At 41.7% G+C, this 24990-nt stretch overlaps 1 protein-coding gene across 5 annotated transcripts in view; it reads left to right on the plus strand.

Moving 5' to 3' along the window:
• Positions 1 to 341: 341 nt before the first annotated feature.
• Positions 342 to 24990, plus strand: part of SLC44A1 (solute carrier family 44 member 1) — a 198414-nt gene continuing 173765 nt past the window's right edge. For 2 of the 5 annotated variants that reach the window (XM_021927304.2, XM_031654367.1), the window contains exon 1: positions 350 to 635. In XM_021927304.2, the coding sequence (XP_021782996.2) occupies positions 600 to 635 (36 nt within the window). In that variant the 5' untranslated portion in view covers positions 350 to 599. The other 3 variants (XM_009188373.4, XM_009188372.4, XM_031654368.1) reach the window with 2 other exon arrangements.

Raw genomic sequence — 24990 nt, forward strand, 5'->3', positions numbered from 1 at the left:
CGGGTCCGGAAGCAATCACGCCCCTTTTCGGCAGCGAGTTGGCCCGGTCTTCGTCTGCCTCAGCCCGCTTTGCCCTCTAGCCTCGAGGCAGAGAGCTGCCTCGGTGCCACCGCTAAATAAGCCCGGCGCCGCGCAGTCTCTGACACGCGCGGAAGGGCCCGGCCTCGTTCTGGCTGCCGCCGCCCTGCCGCCCGCTCGGCGCTGCACTGGGGGCGGGGAGTCTGATGGGAGACGCGCGCGGCGCTGAGGAGGCGGCGGCCCGGGAGAGGGAGCGGGAGAGGGACTGGGCGCGGGAGGCGGGAGGCGGGGAACAGAGGGAGGCGCCGCCGCCGCCGCCGCCCGCCCCTTTCCGCTGGGGAGCAGCTGCTGCAGCAGGAGCAGAGCAGGAGCCGCGCAGCCGCCGCCGCCGGGGGATGTGGCCGGTGTCTGCCCCTAGCCGCGCCGCCTCTTGAGTACCAGCCGCCGCTGCAGCCACTGCCGCCGCCTAGCCGTGCGGGGCCAGGCCGCGCCCTCCCCGGGCGCCCGCCGGCTCGCATGCCGAGGGGCTCCGGGGCGTAGCTGCGCGCCCGGCGCCGCCTCCGGGCTCCTTCGGCCCCGCCATGGGCTGCTGCAGCTCCGCCTCCTCCGCCGCGCAGGTGAGGGGCTCCCGCCTCCCGGCCGCCCGCCCGGATGCCTCCCGTGCGCCGCGTCGCTCGGCGGGCGCCCGCCGTCCGATACCTCTCGCTGTCCCCAGCCTCCTTTGAGCGCACCGTGCAGTCCAAAGACCCCCACGCCGCCTTTCCCTCTCCCGGGTCCCGCCGATGCCCGCGCGCTGGCTCCCCGGTCCCGCCGATGCCCGCGCGCTGCTCCGCGGCTGCCGACTCGCAGGCGCCTCTGCTCGTCCCCTGGTGCGCCCTCAGCTCTTCCCGGCCCCTTCCCCACTCGGCCCCCTCCTCCCAGTCACACCTGAGCGGCCCGTCCCGCCAGCCGGCAGGTAGAGGCTGCACTGGCGCCTCCTCTGCCCCAGGTGGCATCCCCTTCCCTGTTCTTCCGGGCCTGGCTCCTCTCTTCCACCTCCGTGGAGTCTCCCCGCCATCCGTCGCCTGTTTTCTGTGCTCCTCGCAGGTGTACCCCCAGCAAGGGCTCTTCACCTCTTCCACCGAATTCCGGTTTCTGCTTCATTAGATATTCTGTCCCTTTTCTCTTGCCTGCTGCCCCCCGGCTGGGTTCAGATGTTTTAGCGGGTCCCGGAGCCCTTCCACGGCCCGCTCCGCAGACCTCGCTTGCTCGCTTGCACCCCATCCCCCCTTGGTGCCGTGACCCGGGCCCCGCGGCCTCCCAGCACTCGGAGGCCCCTGCGGGAGCGCGGATTCTGGGCTGGGAAGGAGATTGGGCACCTGGTGGGTGACGGGAGCGTTACGGAAACTCCCTCTTTGTTGCCAGTGTTACAGGAGGAAGAGGTTCCGAATTTAGTTTTTCTGTGGGCACTGGCTGAATGTTGTCGCTGAGGGCTGAGATGCAGAGATTTCTCCCAGCTTCTACCCTGCCCCCATCCTAATTTCGCCAACCTCCTTCTCTCGGATCCGAGCCCTTAACCTGGGTGGATATGTTTAGACAACTGTATGAGGATCAAATGTAATAGAACTTGACTACTGGCCACTAATAACTGAGAGGACCTGTTTGTAAATTACCTAATTTAGTGGATTAGTGAGTGTATTTACAAATACTATAAAAAGCAATCAGGAATACTGCATCAAACTGTCTTGTGGTGGTGTATGAAAAATAGGCTCTGACAACGCCTGGGATGTAATCTCACAGTTTCATTAGCGTAGAATTTAACTGTGGTCTGTGATTTGTTTGTTTTAGGGGGCAGGAAAGGGTTCTTGTTTTTAGAAATAAAGGATGGTTGTTGGTGAAGAAAAATGCTAGTTTGGGGGGAAAAAATTCCTCCAGAGATCTAGCATCTGTGATAATGCCAGAAGTGTTTTTACTGCTGCTAAATGACTATATATAACTCAGTTTTAAATAACCTGCATACTTGTTCTGAAAATCTGAGATCTGTTAGAGAGAAAATGACTAGAATTGCAGATGAATGGGGACATTTATGTTTTATTAGGTATCCATCCTATCATCCTATTCCTCCAGTCCTTTGTTTTTTTTGAGTGTTTGCTTATCTGTTTGGTTTTCTTTTTTTTTTCTACTAGCATTATAGTCAGGCTTATTAGTGTAGTTAAACATTCCTATTCAGTTATAATAGCAAAGAAAAAACTATATGTAGAGGTGTTAGGAAGGAGAGGCTTGGTATATCAGAGTTTTCATATTAACATATAAAGGCGTAGAATTGCACATAACTTTCAGCTGGTTAGGATTTTGTGGGGTCTAGTTGGGTGCTCTTTAATATTTAAATATAATTTTCACCAAAAAGGTGTTTTTCAGATTGCCTTTCTTTTCAGAATTGAGTCAATTTACATTCTCTTTTGGTGGTGAAATGCCTTTAAGACAGAAAAGTATTGATAGTTTATGGTTGGCTTGTTCAGTGCGTGAACAATTAAATTTGGGAGGGATGGGTGCTGCACCAGAACTCTGCTTTAAAACAGGTAGTGGGTCTTGCATTTGTCTAGCTCAGCGTCATACTTTTCAGAATGCTATCATATACATTTTCTTTTCTTTTACCTCCTCTCACTGTAGAACATGCCATGTTCTACAGATAAGATGCATGTCATGCACCCAAGGGGTGCATTTTTTTTCCTGTGGATTCCTGTAACCAATCAACAGCTGTCACATTTTTAAGTTCAGCTTTAAGGACTTGTAGTGTTCAGTGGAGCATTGAGGAGCAGGTTTTGTGCCAAAGAACTGATCTTTTTTTTTTTTTTCTTATTTGAGATTTTTGGCATCCTTCTTCATTTGTGAAATGTTACTAATCTGCTGGTATTTTAACTCTCCTTTCAGGAGCATCACCAGTTTTAGAATACTGTTGTTCCTATATGTGTTTTTAAGCAAAATAGGGTTGCAACTCCACATTTTCTCCTGCCTCTCTTAGGGGTCTCAAATGTATTTTCTTCTTCTTCCTTTTTTTTTTTTTAGATGGGATTTTGCTCTTGTTGCCCAGGTTGCTGGAGTGCAGTGGTGCGATCTTGGCTCACTGCAACCTCTGCCTCCCAGGTTCAAGCGATTTTCCTGCCTCAGCCTCCCAAGTAGCTGGGATTATAGGCATGTACTACCACCTCACCTGGCTAATTTTATATTTTTAGTAGAGACAGGATTTTGCCATGTTGGTCAGACTGGTCTCGAACTCCTGACCTCGGGTGATCTACCCGCCTCGGCCTCCCAAAGTGCTAGTATTACGGGCATGAGCCATCGCACCCTACCAGGGGTCTCAAATGTATTTTCACTCAGAATATGTTTGTTTCATCGCTTCTACTGGATTGTAAGCTTCTGGAGCACAAGAACTGTTTTTGTTTTCCTTATTTGTGTATCCACTGCAGTGCCTCACTGTAGTTTGTACTTAATAGTTGCTCAGCAGTAGTCCCTGGAGGGAATATATAGACATATATTTGAACCTCTGACTGGCAAGTGGCATCGAATGTGACTCTAGCCCTGACCCATTGAATTCTATAGGCTGGTTGATTAATTCTGCCAAGCCGTCCTCTTCTAAACTCAAACCTGGACTGTGTAAGTTAAAACTTACCTGCCTTTTCTACATCTCTGTTCTTTCAGTGGTACCATCAGCTTGCAAAATTGTTCAAGGTTTTCCTTTGCTCCTGATGACCTGCTTAATGTGTATGTTTTAGATGGAGCAGTGACTATAACATCTTAAAAGAGCTTGTCTGCAAACTCTAATGATAACCTACACAACACATGAAAACAATGTGCTTTGAGGTAATCTGCAGTTCAGTTTAGCTTTTCTCAGCAGTATCTTCAGCAACTTTAAAGCTCTGGCAGGTTTTTATCAATGTGAATAAAGTGCATTTTCTTTTTGTAGCAGGGATTCACTTTTGAAATACAATTTATTTTCCCTTACAGTCTCTTACTATGTTGTAGATTCTCATAAAAGAGTTTGTGGTCTTCCAAAGTTTGATCTCTTGTAGTCTGTCCTGGTATTATTTTCATTTTCTTGGCAGTATCTGGGTATCATAATTTCCCATCAAAATAATTATACCGTTTTAGGATTTAGATCAAAGAAAAGTGTCACATTCTATACTAGTATTTCATTGCTAGAGGAGCAGATTATTGGCAAAATAATTTGTGCTGTATCAGCTATGTACATCTAGGATCTTAAAAGTGAGTGAGGGCTCTTAAAGAACTTTTAAAATTATTTTTAAAAAATTAATGACCATTACAAGGTGTTTACTAATATTGGTAATTGCTCAATACTGACCAACACATGATAGTCTTTGCCTAAAAGTCTTTTGAGGGGAACTTAAAAGTAAGATAGTCTTGAGTTTCTTTTTACAGTACTAATCCTCCCTAAGGCTCTTAAAATTTACCCCCATCTCCCTATAATTCGTTTGTTCTGGTATAACCTGACATAATTTCTATCCTTGTAATGTTAAACTTCAAAGTTCACTTGTAAATCTTCAGATTTATTAAAATGCTCTTTCCCATTGACAAACCAGTTTGAATGAATCTTTTGAAATATTACTTAGCAAATTGCCATAAGTCTTTGTCCTTAATGGCTACATCATATTTCTCACAGCAGTGCTTTGGAGGCCAGGAGATTTTGCAAGTTCTGTGAAGTTCTGTGTCCTTCAGTTCTAACCTTAGAAATTGTGAGAGGGATGGAGGAGAATCTTTCAGGTTGAACAAACTGCCCCTTGTCTGTCTAGCTTTAGGAGACTTTTGTCCACTGTCTCATTCTGTGGTCTTCAAATTGAAGGCTGTATATTTAACTGTCTTTTTGTAGCTCTCATATTCTGTTTTGGGAGTAATAAAAAACAATCAGAAGTGGTTTACAAATGCTGGTTAACATTTGCATATGCTAACTGTGCTTTAACAGAATTTTAATAATACCATCATCTATATCAGCTTTGTGGAGTTTGAAGTCAGATGGTAAAAATTGAATTTGAAGAGTGTAGTGGGAATTACCAACAGAGACTAAAGTTGCTCAATTAAATTATGACCTGCAAAGTAAACTTGATCTAACGGGAACAGAAGTCATGGCATGAAGCCTTTTTTTCTTTCCTCTTCTGAATATTGTGCTGTTAGCGTAGAGGATCTACTCCTCAAAATATGTAAATCAAAGTTAATGTCAAAATTGGAAAATAATGTAGAAATGGTAATTTTTTTTTTTTTTTTTTGAGCCAATGTTTGACTCTTGTTGCCCAGGCTGGAGTGTGGTGGCATAATCTCGGCTCACTGCAATTTCTGCCTCCTGGGTTCAAGTGATTCTACTGTCTCAGCCTCCCAAGTAGCTGGGATTACAGGCGCTTGCCACCACGCCCAGCTGATTTTTTTTTTTTTTAATTTTTAGTAGAGATAAGTTTTCACCGTGTTGCCTAGGCTGATCTCAAACTCCTAACCTCAGATGATCCACCCGTCTCAGCCTCCCAAAGTGCTGGGATTACAGGCATGAGCCGCCACGCCAGGCCAATTCCCAAATCTTAAATTGCAGTTTACTAATTTTTTTTTTTTTTTTTGAAACAGGGTCTTGCTCTGTCACCCAGGCTAGAGTGCAATGACATGATCATAGCTCACTGCAGCTTTGATCTCCTGGGCTCAAGTGATCCTCCCACCTCAGCCTCCTGAGTAGCTGAGACTATAGGTACGAGATCATGCCTGGCTATTTTTTTTAATGTTTAAAATTTTTTGTAGAGACAGGATCCCACTGTGTTGCCTAGGCTGGTCTCAACCTCCCGGGCTCAAACGATCCTCCTGCCTTGGCCTCCCAAAGTGCTAGGATTATAGGTGTGAGCCACTGCACCCAGCCTACTTTTTTATCTTTAGAAAAGGTTTACTTAATAAAATTTTGAAGTAAAGAATTTCCAAGTTAAATTTCACGCCGCCATTTGGAACTTCCTGTAGTTGCTATCTGGAGAGTAGCATGGTACAGCAAAGCTAGTCTACCTAGAATGCTTCCAGGCTTAGCAAATACTATACTATCAAATACTATTTGATGTGTTAACAGTACAGTCATTTAAAAATGTTATTGGCCTGGGAAAATTATTCATAAATATATATTCTACTACCAGTAATTGGTTAATAGTTGTTTTTCTGTGCTCCCCTTTCCCCTGCTCAAACTGCAAAGAAAGAATGAAATATTTCAATTTGGTCATTTTGCCTCAGATTTTTGGGACTATAGGGGATATACGAGATAAACCTACTATCACTTTTCTGTTGATCTAAACTAGAATGTAGGAATATGAAGTAGACTGAGGTCAGAGAGATACATTATGAGGTAACTGGGATTAGAAACCTTAGTCTCTTAATCTCTTGTCCTTTCTGTAGTATAGTACTATTAATTCTTAATGTCTTAGGTTTTCTTTTCCTTTCATCCTTGGCTGTACATTGGAATCACTTGGAGAAGTTTACAAATACTATGGAAGTGATGCCTGGGTCCTATTCCCAGAGATTCTTATGTATTGGTCCAAGACTGCTGGCTAGGCATCACAATTTTTTTTTTCTTTTTTATAACTGCTTCTTGCAGAACAGGGCTAACCCATAGTAGTGCACCCAGAGTAGCCAGCATCAAAACTTTTAAAAGTTCCCCTGGTAGCCCTCATGTGTCACCAAGTTTGAGAGGCACTGTTCCTTACCCTTTCTCTAGGTAATTTTATCCCTCGTATGGCTTCAGTTACAGTCTGTATGTTAACAGTTCCCAAACTAAATTACTGTCCTCGTCGCTGATCCTTATATCCAACTGATTAATTAGCATCTACACTGGAATATTGTACAGGCAACTCAAACTCAGCATGTTTAAATCTGTCCTCAAAATTGTACCCCTCACCCCTGGCTTTTTCAGTACTTTATCTGTGGTTCACTGAATGATGCCAATGTCCTGGTTATGGAAACTGGAGACTTGAGTCCTGTAGGGAAACTGCCTCTCACTCTTTTATATCTAGTCACCACATCTTGCCTCTTTGACCTTCTCAACGTCACTGCCAGCACTCTAGTTCAAACCTCTGTCATCTCCAGCCCAGATCTCTCCGTAACTATTCATGCTCCCTTCTAATTTTTCTTCGTATTGCAGTCTTGGTGATCTTTGAAAAATCCCAAGCTGATTGTCTTCCTCTCCTATTTAAAACACTTTAATGGTTTCCCATTGCTCTTAGGACAAAGACCAGAACCCCTGACCCTGGACAATAAGACCCTGTGTGTGGCTGTTCTCCATCTCTCTATAGGGTCACCTTGTGCTGTGCTTTTCTTTGCTCATTGCACTGCAGCCTCACAGATTCTTCAGTTGGTTATATTCCTTCCTCTTAGAGGGCTTTTCCATATGTGGTTCACTTGTCTAGAAGGCTCTTTGCTTTGCTCCCTGGCTTTTGGCTGGTTGCTTTAAGTTTCAGCCTGAAAGTCAATTCCTTGGAAAAGCCTTTTCTGATCCCTTCAAACTAGGCCGTGTCTCCTCATTAAACTCTCATAGCCTTATGTGTTTTTCCTGTGAGCACTTAAAGCAGTAAACACATAATTTTACAGTTAATATTAATGTCTAGACTAGGAGGTGACAGACTGCAGCCCATGGGCCAAATCTGACCTGCTACCTGTTTTTGTGTGACTTGCAAGCTAAGAATGGTGTTTACATTTTTAAGTGGTTGAAACAAATCAAAAGCATATGATTTCAGGATAAATTAGTTTCATAAATTATGACATTTTAATTTCTTCGTAAGGGTTTATTGGGACACAGTCATACTAATTCATTTACTTGTCTGTAGCTGCTTTCATATGACAATGGCAGAGTTGAGTAGTTGTGACAGAGGCCTTATGGCCTGCAAGTGTAAATATTTACTCTGTGGCCCTTTACAGAAAATGTTTGCTGACCCTTGCTCTAGGCTGAGTTGATGAAGAGAGGGCCCATGTTTGCTTTGTTTATTGCCATCTTGGTGCTTAGCTGGTACCAATACATGGTAGGCACTCATGAAATATTTGAATGAATTAACAAATATTTTCTTTCCCTCCATGGATAGAGGTGATTGAACTTTTACCTTAGAATGCTGGGGTTTTAAAATTAATTATAAAATTGTAAAAAAGATTCTTCTTTAGAAGATTCTTAACAGAATTTTCAGCAGCTCTCTTAAGCAGCTTGTCTGTTGAAGGTATACATGTCATTTATGAAGCAAGTATACTTATAAAGGTGTAAGTTACTGGGTCAAGGTGGATGGGAAAGGGCTAGTGCACTCAAGTAATGGACCAGTCAGGTTTACAGTGCTGATGTTTTTATAGCAGGCACAAATAGGTGAGACTTTATGGCAAGCATTGTAAAGAAAACGTGTTAGAGCTGGTGAAAAATTTAAGTCGTTAAAGAGTTAGACATTGTTATCTCTGCTGTGGGAATTCACTCTGTGAAGACAGTTAAAGTTTTTGACACAGTAATATTTCCTCCTTTTTGGTACTTTTTGTTTTCTCATTTATTTGGAATATAGTATAGCATAATGTTCCAATTTTGAATTTATGCATTGTATAAAATTTAGTATTTTTTTTGGCAATTTAAAAAACAGATTTACATTTTTCAGTATGTTTTATTAGACTCAATAGAGGGATGCCAGTTTTTTCCCCCGGGGGGACTCCTTTGTTATTGCATAATATGATAATGTTGCATAATAGGATTCATTTAACAAACATTTGGTTGATAAACCACTGAAATTTATTTTTTTGTGAATATATTATTATTCCTTTTAGTTGCTCTCTACAATATCCCACAACCAGATATTTAGACTTTTATTTAGTAGGGAAACCCTTAAAAGCAACTTTTATTCCAATTTTTAAGGTTGCCAGAAATGCTGAAAATTATTAAATGTAAGTGTTTGACTTCTGGATATGTTTATAATACGTAAAGTAAAAAAAAAACAGCAAGAAGATGGAAAAATTGAAAACAGATGACTACTTCAAGATATTTAAGTAGCAGGAAGGTATTAAAGTTTGTTTGTTTGTTTGTTTGTTTGTAGATTTGTGATAATATAATGATGATTATGTTCTCAGAAAATTCTTCATTATGAACTACTTACGATGTTACAGCTATAAGAAATAAAAAAGGCCAGGTTTGGTGGCTCACACATATAATCCCAACACTTTGGGAGACTGAAGCAAGAGGATTACTTGAAGCCAGGAGTTCTAGACCAGCCTGGGCAATATAGTGAGACCCATCTCTACAAAAAATAGAAAAAAAAAATTAGCCGGGTATGGTGTTGTGTGCCTTTGGTCTCGGCTACTTGGGAGGCTGATGTGGGAGGAAGATCTCTTGAGTCTGGGAGGTTGAGGCTGCAGAGAGCGATGATCGTGCCTGTACTCCGGCCTGGGTGGCAGAGCGGGACCCTGTCTTTTTTTTGAGATGGAGTCTCACTATGTTGCCCGGGCTGGAGTGCAGTGGTGCAATCTCGACTCGCTGCATCCTCTGCTTCCCAGGTTTGAGCAATTCTCCTGCTTCAGCCTCCAAGTAGCTGGAACTACAGGTGCCCACCACCATGCCTGGCTAACTTTATGTATTTTTAGTAGAGACAAGGTTTCTATGTTGTCCAGGCTGGTCTTGAACTCCTGACCTTGTGAATCCGCCCGCCTCGGCCTCCCAAAGTGTTGGGATTACAGGCGTGAGCCACTGTGCCCGGCTGAGACCCTCTCTTAAACAAACAAGCAAGCCAATAATAATAATTTTAAAAAACTCTTAAATCCAAATAGCTAAAACATTAAGGAAAATTGATTATCTCCTGTAAGTCAAGGGGTAAGGTAGCTTCTAGGTTGGGTAGTTCAGTGGCTTGATGATGTCAGCAAGGCCATAAGTACTCTCCTTGTTTCTTTTTTGTCATTTTACGGAAGGTAGCTTTTTCTTAATTAGCTCCCCTCAAGATCCCAAGATGGCTATGGCTCTTCTTACCATCTTTTGCTGAGCTGACAATCTCCAGTGGTTTTCCTTTCATGGGAATTAGAGAGGGCTGCACACTCATCCCTAAACAAGCTGTAACGAGAGGAAGGCAAAGGACTCTGCAATTGGTTTAGACTAACCAGGACTTCCCTCTGAATCAAGTGAGGGGCAGAGCAACACCAGAACTAAAGGAGGACTTTGCCAGCAAGGTGGCGGCAGGGATGCAGGAGCGGGCATGGTGGCTGAATAGGTAGCCGATACTATCTGCTATGGTTTTGCCATCTTCTTTTGTCTTTAAATCAGACTTCTGTAGTGTTTCCTAACATTTTACTTATAGCTCCATTATGAACTTCACAGTTCGTAGTTCAAAGTCACACAGTTATCTTCTTATTGTCCTAGTGATGCTGCTCAAGCCATTGCTGAAACCCCTGTCTTTCTTTTTGGCCCACCCCCACTGCATCTTTCCCATTCTGAGCTAAGGACAGCTTCAGATGAAGAAGAGCATTTTGAGGTTGGATTAATGGTTAAGTAGTGAGTTAGTATTCTTGCAAGCCATGGTCCCTCAAGAGCACCTTGGGGGTATGACCTCTTCTCTCTCTGGCTCACAATCTCCTTTTCTGCCTCTTTTGAAGTCTCACTTCTGTCTGTGTTTATCTCTGTTTCAAAATTGGATATAAAAAAACTGATAGTTTTTATTTTCCTTATTTTTCTTTCCACCTCCAGCTAATACACTTAAGGAGCTATAATACTGAGTGGAATATACTAAAGAGGGAAAAAGAGAGTGCCTCTGTTTTCTTTTTTTTTTTAACTTGCTTACTTTCAGGATTTTTTTTTTTAATAACTAAACTGAAAAGTCACATCATTATTTAGAGTATCTCTGATATAAAGAGTTCTCACAGTATATAAAAGGCATCCTTGCAATACATAATTTATAGAAGGAAATAAACTAATGTGTAAATATGTTCAATTTTGTTAATAACCAAATTAAAGCAAAGAGGCATCCTTTCACATCTGTAACTTTGGTAATAGTTAACAAAATAATATTAATTGCCCAAGTGGTTTTGACTCAAATATACTTTATTGATTTGCTGGAATAAATTGGAATGATCCTCTTGAGATTAAAAGCCTTAAAACAATTGACACCCTTTGGTAATTCAAAAGTTGAGTAATGCTATATGTAAGAATCTTTTTATTGTAGCGTTATTTATAATGGCAAAAAGTTTAAAACATCATATGTTTGCTGTGAAACTTTCTTTTTCTTTTTAAAATTAATTTATTTATGTATTTATTTATTTTTATTTAATTTTTTTTAGACGGAGTCTTGCTCTGTCGCCCAGGCTGGAGTACAGTGGCGTGATCTTGGCTCACTGCAAGCCCTGCCTCCCGTGTTCATGCCATTCTCCTGCCTCAGCCTCCCAAGTAGCTGGGACTACAGGAGCCCACCACCATGCCTGGCTAATTTTTTGTATTTTTTAGTAGAGACGGGGTTTCACCATGTTAGCGAGGATGTTCTCAATCTCCTGACCTCGTGATCCGCCCGCCTCAGCCTCCCAAAGTGCTGGGATTACAGGCATGAACCACTGCACCCGGCTTCTTCCTTTTTCTTATTAAAATCCATTTGAATTTAGTCTGTTATACTTCCTCATTGCCAACTAAATGATCCTCCCTTAGTCATTGAGTGGCCTTTTGCCTTCCTCAGAAGTCCTTTCGCTATTTCTTCTCTAAACAGCTATTAGAATCCGGAGGATTGAACACCATTGTGTACTGGGAGGAGGGTGGTCTCTATAGCCAGACTATATTGATGTGAATCCCACCTTGTCACTAGGTGAGTTATTTGGGGCCACATTCTTTTTTTTCTTTCTTCTTTTTTGAGACAGAGTCTCACTCTGTAGCCCAGGCTGGAGTGCAGTGGCACGATCTCGGCTCACTACCAGCTCCGCCTCCTGGGTTCACGCCATTCTCCTGCCTCAGCCTCCCGAGTAGCTGGGAGCACAGGTGCCTGCCACCACGCCCGGCTTATTTTTTGTATTTTTAGTAGAGACGGGGTTTCACCGTGTTAGCCAGGATGGTCTCGATCTCCTGACCTCGTGATCTGCCCGCCTCGGCCTCCCAAAGTGCTGGGATTACAGGCGTGAGCCACCGTGCCCGGCCTGGGCCACATTCTTTAACCTTTGGTGCCTGAGTTTCACCAGCTGTAAAATATAAACAATAATAAAACTTGCCTCAGAAGCTTTTAGCAAACTGCACAACTCATGAATGTGTCTCAGAAATTACAATATTAATATAAACTAAATATCCCTGATGTTCTAATAACCATTAATCCTTCCCTTAAAAATGTTTTTGTGTTTGAGGTTTGGAAAGGTACCCTGACTTCCAAAAATTTTATTTTTGAGACAAGGTCTCGCTCTGTCACCCTGGCTGGAGTGCAGTGATGGATCTTGGCTCACTGCAACCTCCACCTCCCAGACTCAAGCAATCCTCCCACCTCAGCTTCCCGAGTAACTGGGACTACAGGCAGGTACCACCATGCCTGCTAATTTTTGTATTTTTTGTAGAGATGGGGTTTTGCCATGTTGCCCAGGCTCGTCTCAAATGCCCGAGCTCAAGTAATCTGCCCACCTCAGCCTCTCAAAGTGCTGGAATTACAGGCATGAGCCACCACACCCAGCCTGGTTTATATTCTTGAGATAATTTTATTTTGAGACAGAGTATCATTTAAGAGTTGGATCCAGCTGCATAGGACAGAAAACTGAAAGAAACTAGATAAACCAGATAAAACTGTATTTCTTATCCAAAGTAAGTCCAGAAGTAGTGGTTTCAGGGCTGATATGACACTCCTTGTTTACCAAAGACCCACTCTCCTTTTGGTTTCATTATGTAAGCATATGGCTTTCATTCTTAAGATTACAAAAATACCTGGAAACTTTTTATTTTTATTTTTATTTTTTTTTAGACAGGGTCTGTCTGTGTCACCCAGGCTAGAGTGCAGTGGTGAGATCTCAGCTCACTGCAGCATCAATCTCCTGGGCTCAAGCGATCCTCCTGGCTCAGCTTCTCAAGTAGCTGGGACTACAGTCATGTACTACCATGCCCAGCTAATTTTTGTATTATTTTTATTTTACTTTATTTTATTTTATTTTATTTTATTTTATTTTATTTTATTTTATTTTTTGAGAGGGAGTCTTGCTCTGTCACCCAGGCTGAAGTGCAGTGGCACTATCTCGGCTCACTTTAACCTCCACCTCCTGGGTTCAAGCATTCTCCTGCCTCAGCCTCCCGAGTAGCTGGGATTACAGGCATCTGCCACCATACCAGGCTGATTTTTGTGTTTTTAGTAGAGACGGGGTTTCACCCATGCTGGCCAGGCTGCTTTCAAACTCCTGACCTCAGGTAATCCACCTGCCTTGGCCTCCCAAAGTGCTGGGATTACAGGTGTGAGCCACCGCGCCTGGACTTTTTTTTTTTTTTTTTTTTGAGACCGAGTTTTGCTCTTGTTGCCCAGGCTGGAGTACAATGGCATGATCTCAGCTCACTGCAACCTCCGCCTCCCGGGTTCAAGCGATTCTCCTGCCTCAGCCTCCCGAATAGCTGCGATTACAGGCATGTGCCACCACGCCTGGCTAATTTTGTATTTTTAGTAGAGATGGGGTTTCACCATGTTAGTCAGGCTGGTCTCGAACTCCTGACCTCAGATGATCTGCCTGCCTTGGCCTCCCAAAGTGTTGAGATTACAGATGTGAGCCACTGTGCCCAGTCTGTATTTTTTTGTAGAGATGAGGTCTTCCTATGTTGCCCAGGCTGGTCTCAACTTCCTGGGCTCAAGGGATCCGCCCATCTTGGCCTCCAAAGTTCTGGGATTACAGGCATGAGCTACCACGCCTGGCCCCCAGATTGTAAACTGTGTCTGGAAAATGAATGCAAAGAGAAACAAATTATGAGAGGCTAAATTGGGTGGTGAGGAGTTCAGGGGATGGGGAAACCAAGAGAGGAAGGAATAGTTGGGAGTGGGCTACCTAAAAATGATTCTCCAACAAAAGATCTGGTCTGGAAGAGTGGGGTTTAGAAACAGTGAAGGGCAGACAGATTTTAGTAGAAAGCAGGGAGAGAAGAGGGCATTCCAGTGGAAAGGAATGGCTTGATCAAAGGCAAGAAGGCAGACAATAACTTGTCAGCATGGAAAGGAGACCTGACCAGAGTGGAGTGAAGAGATGTTACATGTGGGGAAGGCATTCATATTTGAAGGGGAGGAAAATGGGCAGCCATGGAGGGATTTTCAGAGTGGTTTAAGGAAGATGAATTTGACAGCATATCTGCACCTGAATGGGAGAAATGGAAGGCAGAGGCCACCCAGGAAGCTGTTCAGTAACTCATACCAGTGTAAACAGGAAACAGAGAACAGACATTGTGGAGTCGAAATAAATAGACCTTCCTGACTTAATCTGGATATGTGGAATGAAGAAGGAACTAGCACAGATGTTTCGAATGCCACATTGTGGAAGAAGGGTATTATATAGTATGTGGAGAGGGGAAGATGAATTCAGTTTTGTATGGACTGACTTGAGGTGGTACTGATATTAATACCTCCAGGTAGTATTTCCATAGGCAATTGAAGACCCAGAACTGGATTTCAGAAAATGCTTTAAGTCATGAGCATATAGAACATAGAGAACACCAATCATTGCTGGGGATTTACTGTGTGGTAGCCTCTGGACTAAGTGCTTTACATACAGTTCTCATTTTATTCTCACAACTCTCAGGTGGGTCCCAGTTAGCCTCATTTTACAGATGAGGAAACAAACTCAGAAAGGCTTAGCTACCTTGCCTAAGATCGCCCACGTAGTGTAAAATCGGGAGTAGTTCCAAGCCTGTGCACTTCTGCTGTATTTCCCTCTGCTGTTCTGAGAACTACTGTATTAAATGGTAGATTGAATGTACCTTAGATACCACATTTCTGTCACTTAAATTCAGAGATTCTGTGTGCTGTTTGCTGTTTGTTCTTTTTTTTGGGGGGGACAGAGTTTTGCTCTATTGCCTAGGCTGGAGTGCAGTGGCGTGGTCTCGGCTCTCTGCATCCCCCGCCTCCCGGCTTCTAGCGGTTCTCCTGTCTCAACCTCCCAAGTAGCTGGGATTATAGGCGCCCACCACCACACCCGGCTAATTTGTGTGTGTGTGTGTGTGTGTGTGTGTGTGTATGTATATATATATGTATTTTTTTTTTTTGGTAGAGATGGGGTTTCACCATGTTGGCCAGGCTGGTCTCAAATTGCTGACCTCAGGTGATCGCCCGCCTTGGCCTCCCAAAATGCTGGGATTACAGGTGTGAGCCACTGTGCCTGTTTGTTCTCTCTTTAAAGTCTATATGTAGGTTGGTTTTAAATCAGTGCACCTCAAACTATAGAGGCCAGGGTATGACAGTTTAGAGCAGAGTCTGAAAGTGGTGGTTATAAACTTCAGACTCTGAGTAAGGACCAATGGCTACTGTGCATTTCCTCTGGGGCCCTTCCATATTTTCTTCTAAGAACTAAGTCTGAGCAAGTCTATCATAGCAGCAAGTTTACTACTTATGAATATAATTGTGTTCTTTCCCCATAATTCACCAATTCCTGAAAATACACTTTTAAATAAGGAATGGATATTTATATGGTTAGTCAGTCTTTGGAGATTCATGGTCTCCAAAAGGGTTAATGTAATTGACGCTTGTGTTATTAATATTGAGTACCAACAAGGCTCTGGAGAGTAGTAAGAGAGGAAAGGGTGAAGAAAATGGCCTCAATGAAGTTGACTCTGGAGCACAAATGATTAGTGTGCACATTAAGATCAAGTTACGAAGGCAGAGATTCCTACCATCAGAGCAAGAGCTGGAATTTTTAAAATGATAAACTTCACTTTAAAAACTCAGCATATTTAAGAGAGTTTTATTCCTTGCTTACTAAGCCTCGAAAGTTTTTCCAAATCTATTTTGCTTGTGGTTTTGTATTTTCATGACGATTTTGAAACCACAAGTGTTGGAAGACAATTCTAAAGATACCAAGTTTTAAATATATTTTGACATATTTTGAAACTAGTCATACTTTTCATCAAGAAAAACATTTTTGAATGTACACTGCTGATGAAAGTTTGAAAATAATAATTTAATAAGGCACTTCATTTTAAAACTGAAAGCAATTCTAGTTTGCTGCTAGTTTTAAAAAGTTTATAATTTAATGTAATCTGAGAAAGTAAACTAAGACCAAGTGGAAACACTTACTTATCTTGAGGTTGCAACACGCAAATTGAGCTGGGAGCATTCTGGGTGAGGAAGGATCTGCTACTTAAATCAGGCTCTATGATAAATGGTGCTCTACATGCCATCCCTTTTAAAGATCCAAATGTTTCTTACATAAGAATATCTTAATTAGGATTTCTCCCAAGTATGTGCTTCCAAAGCACCAGGGCTATAAGGTGTTCTGCCAAAAAAAGGGTTCTGAGGTCAGAAAAGTTTGACAGGTTCTTTTTGTTCACTTCATACCACCCCCTCCCCGCCCCCCAACCCCATTTGAAAAGTAATCATACATATTAATATATTTAGGGTCATCGCCCTGCCTCGCAGGAAACCAGTTTAACTTTGCTTAACTGGCCTTTATTGGACTTCTGTCCTTTAAATTTTTTTTCATTATATCTCGAACTGCTGTCCTGCAGAGCACACTTTGAGTAACACTGCTTGAAATATTGCTTCTCAATTTCATTCTTCTAAATGACAACAAAAGTGATTTCTGTGAAACAGAAGCAACAATAAGGTTGTTGGATCAGGTGACTCAGCTAAGAATCACTCAGCTCTGAAACTGAGTTTAAGCACATCACAAATTTCATGTTTTTCTTTAAAATACTGGCAAAAGTAGGTACATTTCAAGTCACTCAAGTATATTATAACTTAAAACCCTTTCACCTGAATCATTGTTTCTCAGATTAGTGATTTGAGATCTCCAAGGGATATCAGGTAGGGTAAATGATTGACAAAGGGATCCTTCAAGTTTGAAACTTAATAATATGAACTGCTGTGGGGTCAGCTGGGCCAACAGCAAGAAGGGGAGCCGTCATCTGCACTGGAGGATTTTCTCCTTCCTTCAAGTCTGCTGCAGCAGAGGGGCAGTTACAGTTATCACTTAAACTCCAAATGGCCATCTGGAGATGGAATGCTTCTTTTATTGGAGAAGGAATTGAGGACAGGGATGACGGGCCAAGCAAATAACAGATCCTCAATAAATGTTTATTGAATACATATGGAACAGGGATGGAGTATTCAGAGACTAAACATTTAGTTTGTGGTGCTAATACTTGTCAAGACTATGGTTAAAACGAATATAACTTGCCAATGGAGAGAAATGGGAATGAACCTGAAAATTAAAACTAGCTACCATTCAAAATGTTTAATTCTGGTGGACTTTTGAACCCTACCTTGCTAGCTTGTGTTCCTAGGTTACAATGAAGTCTTGGTGAAGACATTAATATTAGCCAATCAGCAAAAAAAGGCACATCATAAGCTAGAACCCTCTGGGCCTCATCAAAACCTCAGTATGACAGGTAATCAGCACTAGACGATAGATTTGTTATATAAGAATGAGAACATTCTTTCCATTCTGCCACACCCCTTTCCCCCATTTCCCCGCAGCACACCTCTTGTTTCTGGCCTACAGAGCGTAATGAAAGCTCTTCTGGCCCATTTTCTCAGTGCCTGCCTGGGAGTAGGCTGGGTAAAGCTCCAGTCTTAAGTATTTTGTTCAGTGTGTGACCAGGAAGGTGACAAGCAGCACTGCTTCTGCCCAGTGCAGCAATAAGGAAACTCAGGACAAAGGGAAGATGCTGAAAAGTAAAACAAAAGAACCAAGAATATCGGTAGAATAGAAAGAGAATTCCAAACTGGCTGCATGCTTTGGTTCTGTTCAATGTTTATGGGCTGGTGTGCTGCTCAGGCTGCTAAGTGCTGGGCTCAACAAAGAATGAGACTTTTCCTTCAGTAAGTGTGCCGTCTGTTAAGGGAGATGCTACGGAGAGGTGTAGCTTTGTCAGTGTGCCAGAAGCACAGCTGAATCTGTTTCTCTCTCTCACTTTTTTTTTTTTTTTGAGAGGGAGTCTTACTTTGTCGCCCAGGCTGGAGTGCAGTGGCACGATCTCGGCTCATTGCAGCCTCTGCCTCCCAGGTTCAAGTGATTCTCCTATCTCAGCCTCCCAAGTAGCTGGGACTACAGGCGCCCACCACCATACCCAGCTAATTTTATTTTTTTATTTTCAGTTGAGACGGGGTTTCACCATATAGGTCAGGCTGGTCTCGAACTCCTGACCTCAGGTGATCCGCCCGCGTTGGCCTCCCAAAGTGCTGGGATTACAGGCGTGAGCCACTGTGCCTGGCCCTGTGTTTCTTATATAGCTAAATATTAGTATAGTTTACAAGGTGTAAAGCAGTGATAATTCCTTGCTAGATTTTAAACTAATTTTCAAAACTAAAAACTAGAAATACAAAAATGCCCTAAAGGAACATAGATGTTATTTTTGAAGTTTGGTGTGTGTTTCTGCTTAACTGGTAAGGATGAAGTTCAGTAAACTTTAGGATAAAGTTATTGTGTTTGTAGGCATGACAACATTTTATTATACAGAGTGAAAAAAAAATACCGTCTTTGAGTAAGAAAATAACAAAGCTTCAAATGCCTATATGCAAGTTACAATGACTTCTGAGGCAGTCTCATTGAAAAGATTGTACCTATACTATGGGTAATGTTTTAATTTTCATGTTGAAATGACCAGTTTTTAAGCTAATAAATGAGTTTTGTTCTTTGATAGAGCAGATTCTAGAAATTTTAAAGTAGAACACATCAAAAGTATTCTTCTGTCGCTGTTGACTAACCTATGGTGGCTCTTTTGTTGCTCTTATGTGTTCATGACTTAGTCGTATATCTCTGCCCTATCACCCTGCCAGGAAACCCAAGTGCTCTTGCCATAGTCCCGGAGTCTCATACCTAACTGGGCACAGTGACCTGTTTAATGTTCCATGGCCACTGAACTACAGGGTCCAGAATGGATTCAGGGACACCCAACTCCTCAATTTGTTTCCTACCACTACATCAGACCACCTTCTCATTTATCTTCCAGTTTTCTCCCATCCAGACATACATTTTCTCTTTATGCTCTTTATGTTTTTTTGTCTCATTTGGTTCCAAAAATGTTTTAGGTAATTTGTAATAAAGTGTAAATATATTTAAGACTTTTGAAATGAAAAGCCAAAAGCTGAAAGGAGCTGGAGGTAGGATAAAAGGAAAAAGAAGCACAAATGTACTGAGTGCCTGAGCTTCTTCACCTCAGGCACTCAGGTACCAGTGTTTCTAGTCCTATTTTAGAATGATACTGATTCAAAGGAAATTGTCACATGGAATCCTTTTACAGAACTGCACAACTGTCAGGGACTTAAGAGGTCTACCAAGGTAGCCATGAATTTTGTATCACATCCTCTACATGGATTTTGTTCAGTCTTTGTTTAAACACTTCCAGCAACAGATAACTTACTGCTTCCTGAGACATTTGTTCTACATTCGGGCAGTTATTAGAAATTTCTTTTTGTACTACCGAGCTCCGTGTCCATGTAACTTTATTGTTCTGATTCTGCATCCATTAGCCAAACAGAATAAAAAACTGAAATTGGTGTGTGCCAAGGTATGTGTGTGTGTTTTAAAGTTAAACACCTTTAGTTTTTACAACCATGTCTGAATGTCAGACTTTCAGAAATTTTACTGTTCTGGGCCACTTCTTTACTTTCCTTTTATGCTTTGATTATTAAATCTATGTAATTTTTATTTTTATCAGTTACACAAGTATGTGTTTTTTTGTTGTTTGTTTTTTGTTTTTTGTTTTTGAGATGGAATTTCACTCTTGTTGCCCAGGCTGGAGTGCAGTGGCGCAATATTGGCTCACTCAACCTCCGCGTCCTGGGTTCAAGTGATTCTCCTGCCTCAGCCTCCTGAGTAGCTGGGATTACAGGCGCCCGCCACCATGCCCAGCTAATTTTTTGTATTTTTAGTAGAGACGGAGTTTCACTATGTTGGCCAGGCTGGTCTCGAACTCCTGACCTCAGGCGATCCACCTGCCTCAGCCTCCCAAAGTGCCAGGATTACAGACATGAGCCACCACGCCCAGCTCACATGTTTGTATTTTAAAGAGTTAAGCATTTCTAGGGCTTGTTATTTTAAAAAGCCACCTCCCCATTTTCTGCTGCCTGAGACCACCACTTTTAATTCTTTAATTCTTTTGCTTTTCCCCCATATATCTTTAATTTGCTTATACTGCTGCCTCCTCGCTTTTCAATTTTTGACATTAATTTTGGACTCCACTGTAGAAGATGAAGATTGATTTGTCTTCCAGTGCCATCCTCTGCCCTATCCCATGCACCTACTTTGGGTTGCCCTTATCCTTCTGCTACAGATATATCATCATAACTTTGGATCAATGTTCAGTCTTTTTTTCTTTTTTTTGAGATGGAGTCTATTGTGTCACCCAGGCTAGAGTGCAGTGGTGTGCTCATAGCTCGCTGCAGTCTCAACCTCCCAGGCTCAAGTGATTCTCCCACCTTAGCCTCCTGAATAGCTGGTACCACAGATTTGCACCACCACACCTAGCTGATTTTTTAAAATTATTTTGTGGAGATGAGTTCTCACTATGTTTCCCAGGAGGGTCTCGAACTCAGACTCAAGTCATCCTCCTGCTTTGGCCTCCCAAAGTGTAGGGAATACAGGCGTGAGCCACCGCACCCTGCCTAATGTTTAGTCTTCATCTTATGACTAAGTGGTTGCTCTTAACAGCTAAGTCATGTTATATTTCATCATTTGTCACTCTTGGAGATCATGGTTGTCTTATTCTACTGTCTACCCAGCTTTCTAGTAATTTGCACTTGTAACTGGCTTATAAACTCTCACCTAGTTGTGTGAATCTCCTTTGAGTAAGCTCAGATACCTTAGATATTCTTTCAGTTTTAATTTTCTGAATAGATCTCTCCCATTCCTCCAAACTGGGCTGGACACTTCTCATGCCTGCTTTTTTATAAAGCTGTCAATTTAAGATCTCCTGTCACATAATGCCTGGAATTTTTTTTTTTTTTTTTTTTTTGAGATGAAGTTTCGCTCTTGTTGTCCACGCTAGAGTGCAATGGCATGATCTTGGCTCACTGCAACCTCTGCCTCCTGGGTTCAAGTGATTCTCTTGCGTCAGCCTCCCAAGTAGCTGGGATTACAGGTGTGCGCCACCACGCCTGGCTAATTTTGTATTTTTAGTAGAAATGGCGTTTCTCCATGTTGGTCAGGCTGGTCTTGAACTCCCGACCTCAGGCAATCTGCCCACCTCGGCCCCCAAAGTGCTGGGATTACAGGCGTGAGCCACTGTGCCCAGCCCATACCTGGTATTTTCTTAATCTTTCTTGTATTGGATTCCCAATTATCTGGATCCCACGTGTTTTTTAAAAGTTTGTTTTATAATTTACATGCAGTACAATTCACTTTTTGTTCTACAGTTCTATGAGCTTTGACAGATGCATGGCTTTATGAAGCCACTACCACCAGTACCAAGACACAGAACAGTTCTTACTTCCAAAAATTCTCTCGAGCTGCCCCTTTGTCATCAGATCACTCCTCTACCCTTGGCAACCACTGATCTATCCCTGTAGTTTTGCTTTTTCCAGAATTCATATAAATGGAATCATACAGTCTTGTAACCTTTTGGAGTTTGGCTTCTTTTCTTCAGCATAATGCGTTTGAGATGCATCCGTGCTATTGCATGCATCGATAGTTTGTTTTTGTGGCTAAGTAGTATTCCATTATATGAATATATCATAGTTTATTCACCAGTTGAAGAACACTGGGTTGTTGCCAGTTTGGGGTGATTATTAATAAAGCTCCTATAAACACATATGCAGTGTGAACGTTTTCATTTGTCTTCGGTAACTATCTGGGAGTGGAATTGCTGGATTGTATGGTAAGTGAATGTTTGTAAGAATCTGCCAAACTGTTTTCCAAATGGGCTGTACCATTGTGCATTCCCATGAGCAATGTATAAGAAGAGTTCTAATTGTTCCATATCCTCGTGAGCATTTGGTATTGTCAGTTTATTTTTTAAATTGTTGGCATAGACATTTAGTGATATCCCACTATGGTTTTAATTTGCATTTTCCTAGGGACCAGAGATGTTGAACATCTTTTCATGTACTTATTTAATATCTGTATATCTTTCTTGGTGTTGTATCTTTCGAATTATTGCTGTGTGTGTGTGTGTGTGTTGAGAGACGTGGTCTAACTCTGTCAGCCAGGCTGGAGTGCAGTGGTGCACTCCTAACTCACTGCAGCCTCAAACTCCTGGGCTCAAATGGTCTTCCTGTCCTAGCCTCTCAAGTAGCTAGGCCTATAGGTGTGTGCCACCATACCTGGCTAAGTTTTATTTATTTTTTATTTTTATGTAGAGACAGGGTCTCACTGTGTGCCCAGGCTGGTCTCAAACTGCTGGCCTCAACCAGTCCTCTTTTCTTGACCTCCCAAAGTGCTGAGATTACAAGCGTAAGCCACCATGATTGGCCTTCATTGCTTATTTAGTGGAGGGAGTTTTGTGGAGTAAGTGGGTTTGCTTCCTGTCTTTTCCTACCACTGGCACGGGATTCAGCTTTTTGGAGTGTACTATTTAATCTCTTATTGTTGAGAGTTCTTTTATACATTCTGGATGCAAGTCTTTTATGAGATATGAGACTTGCAAATATTTTCTCCTAGTATGTTTATTGTTCTTTCATTCTTTCAATATTTCAAAGAACAAACATTTAAAATTTTGACAAAAGTCTATTTTATAAATTTTTCTTTTGTGATTTATGCTTTTGATATCTAGCTAGGAACACTGCCTAGTCCAAGGTCACAAATATTTTCTCCTATGTTTTATTCTAAAAATTTCTAGTTTTACATTTTACACTTAGGTCTATTATCCATTTTGTCAGTCTTTATATAAGGTTGAGTTGGTTTTTTGTTTTTTTTTGTGTGTGTGTATGAATATCTATTTATTTCAGTGCAATGTATTGATGAAGACTGTTTTCCATTGAATTGCCTTTGTATCTTTCTCAAATATCAACCATATATGTGTGGATCTATTTCTGAACTTTCTGTTCTGTTTCATCCATTTGTTTGTCTTAATACTAGTACTGTATGGTCTTGATGATTATTGTAGCTTTATAGTATATATTGAAATCAGTTTATGTGAGTCCTTTAACTTTTTCCTTCCTTTTCGAAGTTATTTTGACTATTGTAGTTCTTTTGCCTTTCCCTATACATTTTAGAATCAGCTTGTCAATATCTACAAAAAATTTTGCTGAGATTTTGATTTGGCTTGCATCCCTGTATGGATCCTTTAGGGAAGAATTAATTGTCAAATAATACTGAGTCTTCCAATCTATGAGTGTGGTGTAGTTCTCCATTTATTTAAGCCTTCTTTGAGTTTTTTTCTCCCCACCAGTGTTTCTGTACTGGTGTTATTTTTCTTGGTTTATTCCCTTGATTTGGTAGAATACCTCCTTCAGTAGCTTACTGAGAAAGGCTCCATGAGGGAAGTTTTTTGACACCTTGCATGTTTTTATTTTTATGTCACATATGTAATAGTTGAGTGGATACAGAATTCTAGGTTGGAAATTATTTTTCCTCAGAATTTTAAGTGAGTTGTTCATTGCCTTCTGACTTCTAGGGTCACTGTTGAAGTCTGCTATTCTGATTCTTGATTCTTCATATTAAACTTACTCTCTCTCAAACCTTTTAGGATCTTCCTTATAACCCACATTCTGACATTTTTCACCGATGGGCCTTCTATCCATTATGCTGGATACAGTGTGGGCTCTTTCAATCTGAAAATTTCTGGTTTGCAGTTGGGAAAATTTTTTCTTAATTCTTTCTTGGATTTTTTACCCCCATCTCTTCCCCCTGTTTCTGAATTTTCTTACCTTTTAAAAGTATTTTTGAACTCCTTGTCTTTTCTTCACATTGCAATATATTTCCTTAATTTATCTTTCAGTATTTCTATTGTGTTTTTATTTCTGCTATGATTTCTAATTTCCTAGTGGGTGCTTTTGTTGTCTTCAGTAATCTTTTTGTTTGTTTGTTTGTTTGTTTTTTGTTTTTACATCATCTGTTCTTATCTCTGTGTGTGTGTTTTAATTTCACTTCTCTGCAACGGCATCATCTTTTTCTTCCAAGTAATTTCTTTCTGTTTGTCATGGTAAAAGATTCCTTAAATGTCTGGTCATCCTTAGCTCTGGTTATTATTAATATTTAGGAACAGGGCCCTAGAAGATTGTTGGAAAGCATTGTATTATTTGGGTATGGGATTGTTGGCTGTGGCACTTTCTGTAGAGTGGTCTGGCTCGCCTTTTTCTTTGGGAAACACTAAGTGTCAGTATCATTTGGTCATTTCTCTTGGACTCATCAGATTTCCTGAGAGAAGTCTCTTCTGAGCTCCTGGAAAGGATATTAGTCTGGCTGCCAGAGTCCTGGTACTCAAGCAGGGAAAGAACGTTGGGGTGGGTGTTGGTTTCAATATTCAGTGTGTAAACTTCCACTTCATCCTTTTGTTTTCTGTGTGGTACCTGTGTGTGGTCCAGCTCTTCTGGGTAGAAGAGGGGCAGTTGTCCAACTGCAGAGAAGATCTGAAAGCTCTCATGCAGCCCAATGAATCCTTCATTTTTAGCCCCATTGTCATCTCCAGTTCCAGAGATATATTAAACCACGAATTCCTGAGTTTTGAGGGAGTTTTATGGCGTAAGTGGGTTCACTTCCTGTCTTTTCCCACTGCTGGCTCGGGATTCAGCTTTTTGGAGTGTACTAGGTCAATTTATTCTCCCACCTGCTTCATAGTTCCAAATATTTTAAATCCCTCTATTGTTTCAGTGGAGTTTTAGAAGGGAGCAGAATTCAGTGCATGTATTCAGTTAGTCATAATTTATGACTGTCCAAGTCTCTTTCATTGAT

This window comes from Papio anubis, chromosome 13 (assembly GCF_008728515.1).
Source record: "Papio anubis isolate 15944 chromosome 13, Panubis1.0, whole genome shotgun sequence".
NCBI classification, from domain to species: domain Eukaryota; kingdom Metazoa; phylum Chordata; class Mammalia; order Primates; family Cercopithecidae; genus Papio; species Papio anubis.